General features: G+C 41.1%; 1 protein-coding gene across 4 annotated transcripts; it reads left to right on the plus strand.

The window, feature by feature from the left end:
• Positions 1-3,832: 3,832 nt before the first annotated feature.
• On the plus strand, positions 3,833-11,753 carry tigara (TP53 induced glycolysis regulatory phosphatase a). 4 transcript variants are annotated; one of them, XM_034288305.1, is made up of 6 exons: positions 3,833-4,402; positions 8,130-8,167; positions 8,597-8,718; positions 8,867-8,944; positions 9,299-9,409; positions 10,501-11,753. In XM_034288305.1, exons 3-6 carry the CDS (start codon positions 8,605-8,607, stop codon positions 10,873-10,875), a joined length of 678 nt encoding a protein of 225 aa, XP_034144196.1. In that variant the 5' UTR covers positions 3,833-4,402; positions 8,130-8,167; positions 8,597-8,604; the 3' UTR covers positions 10,876-11,753. The 4 variants fall into 4 exon arrangements, with proteins under 4 accessions (XP_034144196.1, XP_010881799.1, XP_034144197.1 ...); XM_010883497.3 differs by having other exon boundaries at positions 3,833-4,135; XM_034288306.1 differs by lacking the exon at positions 3,833-4,402 and having other exon boundaries at positions 5,321-8,167; positions 10,501-10,615; positions 10,778-11,753.
• Positions 11,754-12,433: the final 680 nt, after the last annotated feature.

Consider the following 12,433-nt stretch of genomic DNA (forward strand, 5'->3'; position numbering starts at 1 on the left):
TTATTATTATTATTATTAAGTAACATATTCGTGAATACAGAGTAACAGGGGTCAATAAGCTCTCTTTGTCAGGCTGCTCGTGTGTGTGTGTTTGTGGTGGGTGAATGGATGTGATTGCTTAGTTGTGATTTTTTATCAGCTCAACAGTCCGTGTGTGTGTGTGTGTTTGTGTAAGTGGTTAAGCTTGGCACTTGAGTGGAAAGAGTAGACTAATGACTATGGAGCCGGTAGGAGACAGGGAATTAATGCAGGGCATCTATGGTGTATCACTGTCACCAGTCACTATGGCTTGTCGGCTGACAGGAAAGCTGGGGGTCTCAGCATGCTTAATGGATGGAGTCGTCGATGGGTTCCCCCGTTGTGTCCTGGTGGACTCCTGCAGTGGGACCATCTGTTTTAGAAGTTTAATTCAAGGCCTTTGTGTTTATATCACTGCCAATATACCAATCAAATATCGCCAGATAGAGCTTGTGTTTTTCTGTCATTGTTTTTGCTCTTCTGGAGTCATGAAAGGAGCTTCAGACAGCTGAGTGTCAGTTGGAGGGCTTGTGTGCCTATCTGTGGTGTTCTAGTATCTTAGAGGAGTGAGAGGAGGCCAGTTGTTTGGGGGGATTAAGGGGATGGATAGTTAGAAATGGAAAGAAATCGTTTTCTTTTCTGTGCAGAAGCGAGCTGCTGTGGGGAGGAGAAGACATAGCTAAAAGATACAGGAGATTCAGGAGAAGGCCTCAAATGATATCTTTATCGGATTTCTGCGTTTTGGGCAGATTGATGGCAAATTAGGATCAAATCCCGATTTACGCTGCCAGCTCAGAGTTTAAATATGTACTTTATCTTTTCAGTAGAGGAGAATGAAATGTATTGGAGCTGGGCAAGAACTGTGACCAGTGCATCAGTAATGCCTTATACAGTAGACTTGTTTCAATTCGCCTATGATTTCAACAGCAAAGCACTTTGAAAACACGCTCCCCAATGGACAAATGAAAAGGGTTACGGTGTGGGGATCTATGGATATTTTGTGTTTTCATATTAAATTTCCTTTTGATTTACTTTGTAGCATGCATACCCCCTTGGCAAGCAGATGTCAGAATAAATGTTTAACACCTTAGTGCAGGAGGACATTCCGATCAAAACACATTCCAAAACAAAAAGCGTACAAGGTGAAAGGGGACTGACCATTTTGTGTTTAAACAATGCCAATGCTGATTTAAAAAAGGCTATTGAGAAGGCTTGATTTTGTTTTGTTTTTATATTAGAAGTTATCACAATATGAAATATTTGTTCTACTTGAATTTTTCTATTCGATCTGCTTCAAAGCAACAATAAAAATACACATGGGCAATTAACTATACAAGAAGGTTAGCATAACATCAGAGTTTTGCACATGTTTATAGGGATGTTGAGTTAAGCATAAAAAATAATAATTAAGATGGTATATGGTGAAAGCTACCTTATTGATGGTTTTGCTAGTCAAAGCTGGCCTGTTATCTATGGAGATGCTGTGCTGATCCCCAAGCAGTACAGGCCTGGCTGATGCACGTGTCTCTATTTGGGAACCCCTGTATATTCATGAGATTCGGTGCCTCCATCATATCAATGGTATGGGGTTTGATCAGTTACACTCACAATTAAACAAATTCACTTCCAAGACACATTGCCAGGACAGGGTAGCTTTTACGAAAAAAAAAATGATCATTGCTAGATTTTAATGTTGATTGCGGCGTAATATGTGTCTGTTTGTGCGTGTGTGTGTCTGTGTGTCTTTTAGCAGGCTACGCAGAAAACCATTTTTGAGAAACCAATCTTACACACAGGCATTCTTTAACCAGTCGCCAAAACAAGCCCTTGTTTATCATTGTCAAGTATGTCAGCCCTTTTTTTCTTTTCTACAAGTTCTATTCTGAGTAGTATTTTTTTTTTTTTACAAAGTAGTTGACTGTGTTACATTTGAGCTTGTATTTAGACAGCCTTACAATTATTTTTGTTTTATTTCATGGGGTGTTCAGACCCAAAAGAGGTTGTAGAGCATTTGTACGGGGTTAGATACTGTATCCAAAGTGGAGAGAAGGAGGTGTGAAGACGTCATTAAGTTTTTGAGTTGTTGTCTTTTTGCGCTGCTAAAAGCTATGATTTTGTTTCATTCATATACAAAAAATAACATTACTTAGTTGTGATGTGTCACTTGAGTGTGCTGCTATTTTATAAACATTTGTATTATAATATAATTATTTTACTGCAGAAGAGATACTTTGAGAATACTGAAGTAGATGGTATTAGAAGAACATGAAATGAGTATTCGACTGGAAATGTTCTTTGTACAGTTTGCTTAGATAGCATGTTTCTTTTCCTTTTTTTTTAATCTATTTTGCTCTCCTTTCTCTGTCACATTCTGCAAATGCGGTATCTTCATGCCTCAGGTTTACTGGACAAAAAGTATGAAAATGTCAATACCTCACAACTCTACAGTTTTTAGGGAGCCTGGGAAAGGTGACAGTACAGTAGAATGAACAACAGTTTGTTGGTTGTGAAATGTCCTGACTGTATTTGGTGGCACACATAAATGGCTCCCGTCTGGACTTAAACCCTGGTGGAGGGGGCACCACATCACGTCACCACATACTTGGTCTATTTAACGTTATGCCACCTCAAATGCCAACAATGAATACCTGGTTTGTACCAATCACAGTGTTTATGGATTTTGGTTCCTTAGATTCATTTGATTTGAGTTTAGTTGCCCCGTTTTGTGCTGGATCAAAATTGGCAAACCAATGCAAAATGGGTAAACGGATCAGTCAAACAGCTCGCCACATGCTACTTGTGACATGAGGAAGTCTGTTTCAACAGGGTGGATATCCCCTGGTTGTCCCCTCCACTAGAAATTATATTGTGTACCTCAAAAATGTCTGTTGCACAACCTCTGTTCAATAAACCTCTGCTTTAAAGAGTGTGACACCATATCAGTCCAGTGTTATACTCACTTCTGTTTTTTTTTTTATGTAAGCTTTTATGTTTAAATGGAGCACGCTGTGTGACATAACTGTGTACCGAAGTGAACACTACAGGTTGGTGTGGTCATGAAGCTTACAATAGGCCTGGCAAGATGTTTGTGGAATGGAGCTGAGCTTGAGGGCCGCTTTTGATACTGCAGTATGATGATGGGCTAAAGTTACACTTCCTTTTTTCCAAACAAAAGCTAAGATGACAGACATCATTAAACCCTGCTTGAATACTAACCTTAGGAATTTAGAGAGGTACATCGATTGGGTGGCAGGGAAACAAGCTGAATGAATAGGGTTATTTCTGTTATTTCCAAAGCAAAGAGTTAAAACACTGCTATGGCTAGTGAGCTCTGTCGTAGTGAGTCAAACCACTCCGAGTTGTCATCCTCATAAGGGGCTGATTTAGATCAGGGAAACCCGGTGAGTGCGATTACCATGTGGAAATCAAAAGACAGTTTAAGAGTTGATTTCCCCTTGCAGATCAGTCAGCTTTCAGGCAAGTTGCGGGACTGGTGTCAGTCTGAGTTTGTCCTCTGATTCAGCTGGTTAGGCTGTTTTGGGGAGACTGGATTATGTAGGTCTAGTATGTGATTAAGTTGGTTTCAAAGTTAATGTTGAGTTCGATACTGACAGCTTATAATAAATTATAATCAATAATCAGCTCATTATTGGTCTGTCTCAAAAGATACCTTAAAGTGTTAAGGATCAAGGCATGCTATATGATCAATAAACCCACCATTAATGAATTCATTGTCCCTGCTCTTTTTGGCAATAAATTGCTTTACTCTCATAAAATTTCCATGCACGTTATTACCAACAGTTCATGCTACATAAAATAAGGTTTACATTATTAAGGAAATTAAAAATAATAATAAATAGGTGTACAATCACATTTATTTTACTTAAAGTTGAATTAAAAAAACAACAACATTGCAGCGCGCCTTCCTTCCTCTACGGTGCTGCGGGTGGGTGTGGACAAGATTGCGGAGCGTTGCTACGTCATCGAGTTGAGCGTTTTTTGTTGTTGCAGTGGAATCAGGACAACTGTCACTGAAACCGGATTACAAGTTTACTACATCACTTTTGCTACCTCAAAGCGTAACAATGCTCACCTTTGGAATTACGATAGTACGACAGTAAGTGTCGATTATAGAAGATACTTCAATCGCGTATTAGACCTTAGGCTAGCCTGCTAATATTGCTAGCTACCCACGTCTGTGACTTACAGGAGCATGCCATGTTGATAAAAGTACGGCTTAATCATGATGTTGTACTACTGTATCGTTAACATTTTGAATGTCTTGCGTGTTAAAATCGTTGCACCCCAGCGCAACAAACGCTCTGTATCGAGTTGGTGTCACGTTTCTCCCGTCTCCAGCTGCTGGAGTAAACGGCAGATAAAGGTCAGATCGAGTGCTAATATTCAGCCCTGCTTCTCATGAAATGTCAAGGAGTTACAGCAGTCCAGCCAATAAGTTGCATGAAGGTCAATAAGTTAGTACTGTCATTAGGTCATTAGTTCTGCAGTGTATAGATGAAGTGCCTGTAGCGGAAGGTCTACTGAACCAACAAATAATATGTTTGTATTTGTCTAAAAAACGAAAATAAACCTTTATTAAACGAGTGGTAAGTGTATTGAAAGTTGTGTGGAATTAGAGTCGTAATATCGTGCTAAGGGTTGCCTCGGTAACTAATGCTAATCACAGCATGTACTTCCAAAAAATGTCAAAAACTAATACACAATCACTGATCTTTCGAGAAACTATTGTTGCTGCATCAGCCGACATGTGCGTGACAGTAATTAAAGATTAAATTCTGTACATAACGGCGATCGTTAATAAGTTCTGAAACTCCATATGTTGGTGAGTAAATTATAAAACTGTTCCTGCGGATCAGTCTTTTCTCTCAATAGATATATAGAGATCGCAACATCAGTCCTAATTGGCTTTGCACGTTTTAGACTGGAGCACTATCTCTATGCATCTCATTGGTCAGTACACTCCTGCAATCAGTTTCTTTAAATACATGAGTTAATTAGATTAGATTAAACTTTATTGTTATTGAACAGTACACGTACAGTACAACGAAATGCAGTTAGCATCTAACCTGAAGTACAAATGGATGAGGGCAGAACATTTACAAATATTGAGTATATGTACTGTATATTATCTTTGGAATGTGTAAATGTTCAGTGAAGGCAAATGCTGTACAAATGGCAATACTAAATGTGCAAAGACGCAAATTGAATGTACAAGGTGTATGTGCAACTGAAATGCAGGGATAGCAGCGGTGAGGTTCCTGAGGTAGACACGTACCTTTTAACAAATGAAAACTGCCATTATCAGGCATAGCAAGGCAGTGTCAGAGTAGTACAAGGGAGTAGTGCAAGTCCCAGGGAGTTGGGGGAGGAATGGTAAGTGATGGGTCACAGAGTTCAGCAGGGTTACAGTAGATGGGAGCCTACTGGTGTGGGACTGAAGAGACCTGTACTGCCTGCTTGATGGGAGGAGGGCCAAAATTTGGTGGCATGGGTGTGAAGGGTCCCTGATGATCCCGCATGCCCTGTGTAGACACCACTTCCACTGGAGGTCTGTGATTGCAGAAAGCTGGGCACCAGTGATGTGCTGGGCGGTTTTCACCACCCGTTGCAGGTCCTTCCGGTCGGCTGTGGAGCAGCTGATATACCACAGTCTGGTGCAGTTTCGTCAGAATGCTTTCAATTGTGCAGCGGTGGGAAGGATCTGGGAGGACAGGCGGGGTTTCTTCAGCCTCCTCAATAAGTATAGGCACCTTTTCGACCAAAGCTGAGGTGTTGAGGGACCAGGAGAGGTCTTCTGAGATGTGGACACCCAGGAATTTGATGCTGGACACACGCTCCGCCTCAGTACCATCGATGAGGACTGGGGCGAGGCTGCCGCCTTTGGACTTAGTTCAGTGCAAAACAATCTGTGCAATTGTACCTTCATCATTCATCCTTTCATTTACACCACGGTTCTAGTACCGAACCACATTTGAAACAAACATTAAATAAAACCGAAAAAATAAATAGAACTGTCTAAATCTAGATCCTTCTGCCCAATTCTTTTTATGGGACCCCTGCAGATGTATCAGCCCTACCTTACCCAATGGATTCTTCAATAGACGTCTTGCCTTAACAAGTGGTTCTTCAAGCCAGATATGGAGTGATACAAGTGTTTTCAAGAGAGGGGACCTTGATTTCTTTCCACCCTTTACTGAGAATTTCAGGCGGACTGTGATACAGGACTCTGCACCATGGAATGGGCCTGGGGACCGGTGGCCATCACCTGTTTTCTGGTCCCCGAATACGGTTTGAGAACTGCTGCCATAGGAGACCACGCACAACTACAGCAGCTGTCCGTGACATTGCCTGCCTGGCTGTATCTAACCCTGTTCATCATCAGAAGCCACAGAAGCTCTAAAAAGAAAGCCTAAGGTTTCCCCCCGTGTCTCCTGAAAACGCCCTACAGAGTAGGCACACTGATGAGTTGGACGTAATTTTACTGTGGACTTAAATAACTTCTTTTCTTTTACGCACAAATTTCATTGTGGGGTAAAACAACGGTTGTGTTTCAACCGCCCGCAACATGTTTGGTTGTGTCATTACAGTTGTGTTTCAACTGCCCGCAACATGTTTGGTTGTGTCATTGCGGTCGTGATTCAACTGCCCGCAACATGTTTGGTTGTGTCATTACGGTTGTGTTTCAACTGCCCGCAACATGTTTGGTTGTGTCATTACGGTTGTGTTTCAACTGCCCGCAACATGTTTGGTTGTGTCATTACGGTTGTGTTTCAACTGCCCGCAACATGTTTGGTTGTGTCATTACTGTTGTGTTTCAACTGCCCGCAACATGTTTGGTTGTGTCATTACGGTCGTGTTTCAACTGCCCGCAACATGTTTGGTTGTGTCATTACGGTTGTGTTTCAACTGCCCGCAACATGTTTGGTTGTGTCATTACGGTTGTGTTTCAACTGCCCGCCACATGTTTGGTTGTGTCATTACGGTTGTGTTTCAACTGCCCGCAACATGTTTGGTTGTGTCATTAAGGTTGTGTTTCAACTGCCCGCAACATGTTTGGTTGTGTCATTACGGTTGTGTTTCAACTGCCCGCAACATGTTTGGTTGTGTCATTACGGTTGTGTTTCAACTGCCCGCAACATGTTTGGTTGTGTCATTACGGTTGTGTTTCAACTGCCCGCAACATGTTTGGTTGTGTCATTACGGTTGTGTTTCAACTGCCCGCAACATGTTTGGTTGTGTCATTACGGTTGTGTTTCAACTGCCCGCAACATGTTTGGTTGTGTCATTACGGTTGTGTTTCAACTGCCCGCAACATGTTTGGTTGTGTCATTACGGTTGTGTTTCAACTGCCCGCAACATGTTTGTTTGTGTCATTACGGTTGTGTTTCAACTGCCCGCAACATGTTTGGTTGTGTCATTACGGTTATGTTGCTGTTGGGACCCACCCATCAGCTTTTCTGAGGCTGATGCAGATTGATACAGATCGTTTTTCTGTTGGATCGGCCAATATTAACCTACTTTGTTTTTTATAATACTTTTTGAGGGGGGGTGGGAGTTGCAGTTTTTTTGTCTTTAATAAATATATGCATCCATAATAAACTGAAACTGTTGTGCATTAATTTAAGTTGCTTGTGAGACATGTCATCTGGCTGCTTGACCTGTCACCCTGATTTGATTCGATAGATATTTAAGAAATGCGAATGGAGGGAGTTTGACCATTACCTAGCTATGTAAAGAACGTGTGGACAAATAACATAACATAACGTCCACGTCTATAGCAACACAACTGCAGTTATTGTTTTATGTCAATATTCTCCATGTACACATGCTAGGCCACCTGTCAGTTCAAATTGACTTGTGATCTCCTTACACTCCCTTTAGACAATCACGGTACTGTACTTCCCACCCTAAACCACCCTGGACTAGCCAGTAGTATTCTGGTCTCGTTCGGTAAAGGAAGACGAGGAGGTTGTGTTATTGTTTAGAGGCAGGATTCTACAGTGCCCCTTTATGACTGAACGGTCTGAGAAAAGCCTGATCCGCAGTCACTACAAATATGTACTTTTTGTGTTTTTTTTAATTTTTTCCAGTGGTGAAACAGAATGGAATAAAAAAGGCCTTCTCCAAGGTATGATATGAAACATGTTGCTGGCATCAAATTCATAGTGGGCATATATATTTTAAGAAAAAAACAAAAATGTTGGTTTCAACATTTGATATGTTGTCTTGGTGCTATTTTCTATTGAATATAGGGTTTAAATGATTTGCACATCTTTGTATTCTGTTTTTATACCCATTTTACAAAGGGTCCTAATTTTTGGGGAAACCGGTTTATAGTATAAGAGTAATGTATTTGGTGCTAATGTTAAGTTACTGATAAAGTGCTTCGAGAGAATGTTAGACGCCAAGTTCACATTGGTCCAGTTTCGAACACAACTAAGTCGTTGGAACCAGATTGGATTAATTTGAGGTCACATTATGTCAATTGCCTGTTTCAGTGGCGTATACTGCATTGTCAAATAACCATTTAAATCCTGGGAATTTCCCCCTCCGCCAGGCCAGGCGATGAATTCATCTCTGTCAGATATAGGGATGCAACAGGCAGAAGCTGCCGGAAAGTACCTCAGAGATGTCAAGTTCACCAACGTCTTTGTGAGTGACATGGCCCGCGCTCGCCAGGTGAGTGGTGATTTCACAGATAGGTTGTGAAATGTCTTTTCATGTCGCTATTGTGTTGAGATGTTCCACAGATTTCATTGTGTCATTTAAGACAATAAAAATCTGCTTTGGAAGATTCATGTGAATCATTTCATCAACTTTGTTACAGACTTGTGAAGCTATTGTAAAACATAATAGTAGTTGCTCTGGCCTGGAAATTGTCACTGACCCATCACTTAAAGAGAGGGTGAGTAGACTACTAGCCTTTCTCTAGGTTATGAGTTGATAATCAATTAAATCAACATATTAACATTAACTACATACAGTGCCCTCCAGAATTATTTACGCCCTAGGTAAATAAGAATAAAATAGGCTGTGAAAATATGTCATTGTTGAGTATCAGCTTGATCTCAAACTAAAATATATCAATCTAATCTTCAGCTGTGTGAAAATGTATCAAAGAATACAAAAGTAATCATCAAAAAAATATATTTTATTCGATACATGATGCCACATTTCTGGAGGGAGCTGTATATTAGTTGAGGAATAATATTATTGTCCATTGTTGAGATTTGTTCTTCGTGTTGGTGTTATTTTTCAGTGTTTTGGAAGCGCTGAGGGGGGTTTGGTGGTGGACATGAAGAACATGGCTGCAGCAGCTGGTCAGTCTTGGCTGGACTTTACGCCTCCTGGTGGAGAGACTATAGAACAGGTGAGTCACTCAAGGGGATTCTTATTTTCGGCAGGTTCCATTGCGTGCTGTTTTTGAATGGGCTTGTTTAATATAAAGTGTATGAAAACTTTAGGATGCACAGTCACCTCTGAACTGATAAAAATGAGCAAAAATGGCTATATGAATTCAGCATCACAGTTTCAAATTTACTTCATTAATGAATCAACCCTTTTTTTCACTGGACATTCTTGGAGGGAATGATAGACAAAAGTCAGATAAGCTGTCAAAAGAAAGACAAACACATGGTGGGAGTTGTAGTTTTTGTGTGCTTCTCATTGCTAAGACATTTGTGCAGTCCTCTGCGGTTAACCTCTGGCTGCAGTGATGCATTTGCAGTGCAAGTCTGAGAGAACCTCAAATCGAAATTGTGGTCACATTTTAGATGTTATTTTTTCTTGGCTTCCAAGTATACTGAAAACCAAAGTATTGTAATTGAATTATGAAGATCACACATCTTCAAATAGCTTGTAAGGGCCTGTTTTCATGAATTTGACCTTGTGGATTTGAAGCCAATTCATAGCCAACAAAACAAGGCACCAGGGAGATCAGAAGAGCAACATCCATAGGGCGACAGGGGTCATATGCAGTACATTTTCCCTACACTAGATGGCACCGTGGGTCTGCATTATTACAGGGTAATCCATTATTGACTTGAACGTTTTTTCATAAGGAGTCACTTCAACAGATTAGTGAGATTTGTCTGCTTAGTAGTTTTGAATTGGGGATCCAGTAACCTGTACGTAGTTCTGTGGTGCCACACAACGTCGCTTATTGTCGTGATTAAAGCCACTACTTCAGCTGGAGAAAACAGGCACACAGTAGGGGAGTGTGTAGGAGGACTTTCTGTAGAGACCAATAATGGACATGAACTTAAAACTTGCCACTCAGGACTCTTATTGAGTGTTGGAATCATCTGACAGTTACTTTTAAATGACACCTCTTCCAGTTGATGAGGACGATGCAGTTCTGCCGTGTGACTGACTGTAAGGGCGTGCCCTCCATTAGAATGGAACCACCGTCAGCCAGTCTGCTGTGTGGGTCTTGAATCAGACTGCTTTGTTCTGTTTTAGATGAAGACGCGAGTAGAAACCTTTCTGGGGCACCTGTTCCAGCGCATGGTGGCTGACCACTGCAGACCAGGCCAGAAGGTGACCAAGATGCCGGAGACCGAAGGGGCTCTTGCAGGCAAGCCAGACGACGGGACGAGGGACATCCCAGCCCATGCCCTGGTGGTCAGCCATGGAGCCCTCATACGTGTGGCCATGCGCTATTTTGTGGACGAGCTAAAGTGTCCTTTACCCCAAGGGTTGGACATGTCACATGTGATTGCTCTTTGTCCCAACACAGGCATATGTCGTTTCATCATGTCCGTGGAGGAAGTTGATGCCAGCGTCACCCTCTCTGCTATTCGCTGTGTCTTCATCAACAGGTGTGAGCACATCTAACACCGTGTGTAGAGTGAAGGTGGCGCTATGCTATAGGGCTGACTGAAATCATACTGTCGAGGATCTTTCCTGTCACCTTTGACCTTTCCAGCTGGGTTAAAGCAACTATGGTGGAACCAGTACAGCTTGGCTTGGCCCTATATCATAAATCAGACTAATACTTGATGTCTAAGACACAGCTCCGGAAGAAATTAAGAGACCACTGCACTTTTTGCTTTCCTTTCCAAAAAAGGTTGAAAGGTTTTGAGTGAGGAACAGAAGTGTTCGATTTGCAGTGGTCTCTTAATTTTAACCCTTCTGTTCCTCACTCAAAGCCTTCCTTTTCGACAAGATTAACAGTTCACTTTAATGGTGTGCTCCGGTCACATGATCGTCCCATTGAAATTGCTAAGCTCCTCCCAAAACCAGAGTTTTGTCAATGTGACCTCAGCCTTTGTCATACATATCAACACCCATTGTAATCCCAATCCAAATTAGGTTCAGGTGTGCAGCAGGGCGTTGTGGGAGCGGGATTTGTCATTCTTAATGTCTTCTAGACAAATTCAGACTTTTCAGCTGGAAAGAGATTCCAGATAGATTGAAATGTAACCAGAGTGGCTCTTTAAAAGCTGTTTGAAAAAAGAGAATGGAACTTTACCTGTTCAGTTGAGATGGAACTTTTGGACTGCCTGATATCACCATTTGGTGGTTAATTGGTTAATGGAGCAAGAAGAGGTAGTACCAGTTTATCCCACTCACACTACGACCAGACAGTCCTAGCAACATTCTTGCTTGTGGAATTTCTATACACCAAGAACGTCCATAACATAAGCCCTTTACGGAACTGTATTGTAACTTAAATTGTTAGGAATGATCTTAAAACACCTTTTTAATCCCTAGCCCCGGATTGTCCTGGTTTCATTCTATAACACAATGTGTATTTTATGTGCGAGAGCTGTTGAATTAATGTTAATTTGGGTGAGCAGGTATGCTCTAGACTAGTCGTTTTGCATCTGGAACTAAAACTGAACCAGGTTTTCTGTCGGCACCCACAGTTTTAATTGGAATTCCTTATTTTTTCCCCCTAAATGTGGAATTTATTTCCCCCTAAATGCTATGTAATGATTTATACATTTTGCAATTCTTTTATACACAAGGTCAGAACATTTCTGCCTTTGTCACATTCAAAACCTTTAAGACCCACCATTTGACAACTACTGGCCTTGAGCATCCTGCTACTCATTCAGGGCTGTGTGTGCATCAAACGCCCATATCAACCGACTGAGGCACCGGTAATGAATCATTTTGAGTTCATTTAAGTAAATCAACACAGGGGTTAATTAGACATGTGGTGATAATTTTTTAAAATATATATTCATTTATCACTTGTCAAGTTTGCTTTATAAATAGGGATTGTGGTCTTGCATTGGTTCCTGTTTCAATGGGGTATAAAAATTTGTACAACTTTGTTGGTGTCACTTTGGAGAAAGGCACTAAACTGAGTAAAAGAATATGATAAAAGTAGTAAGAATTTCTATTGTCCAAAAGGTAATTGATATCTTGCGACACTACTAGAAGA

The sequence above is a fragment of the Esox lucius genome, chromosome 19 (genome assembly GCF_011004845.1).
Source record: "Esox lucius isolate fEsoLuc1 chromosome 19, fEsoLuc1.pri, whole genome shotgun sequence".
NCBI lineage: Eukaryota > Metazoa > Chordata > Actinopteri > Esociformes > Esocidae > Esox > Esox lucius.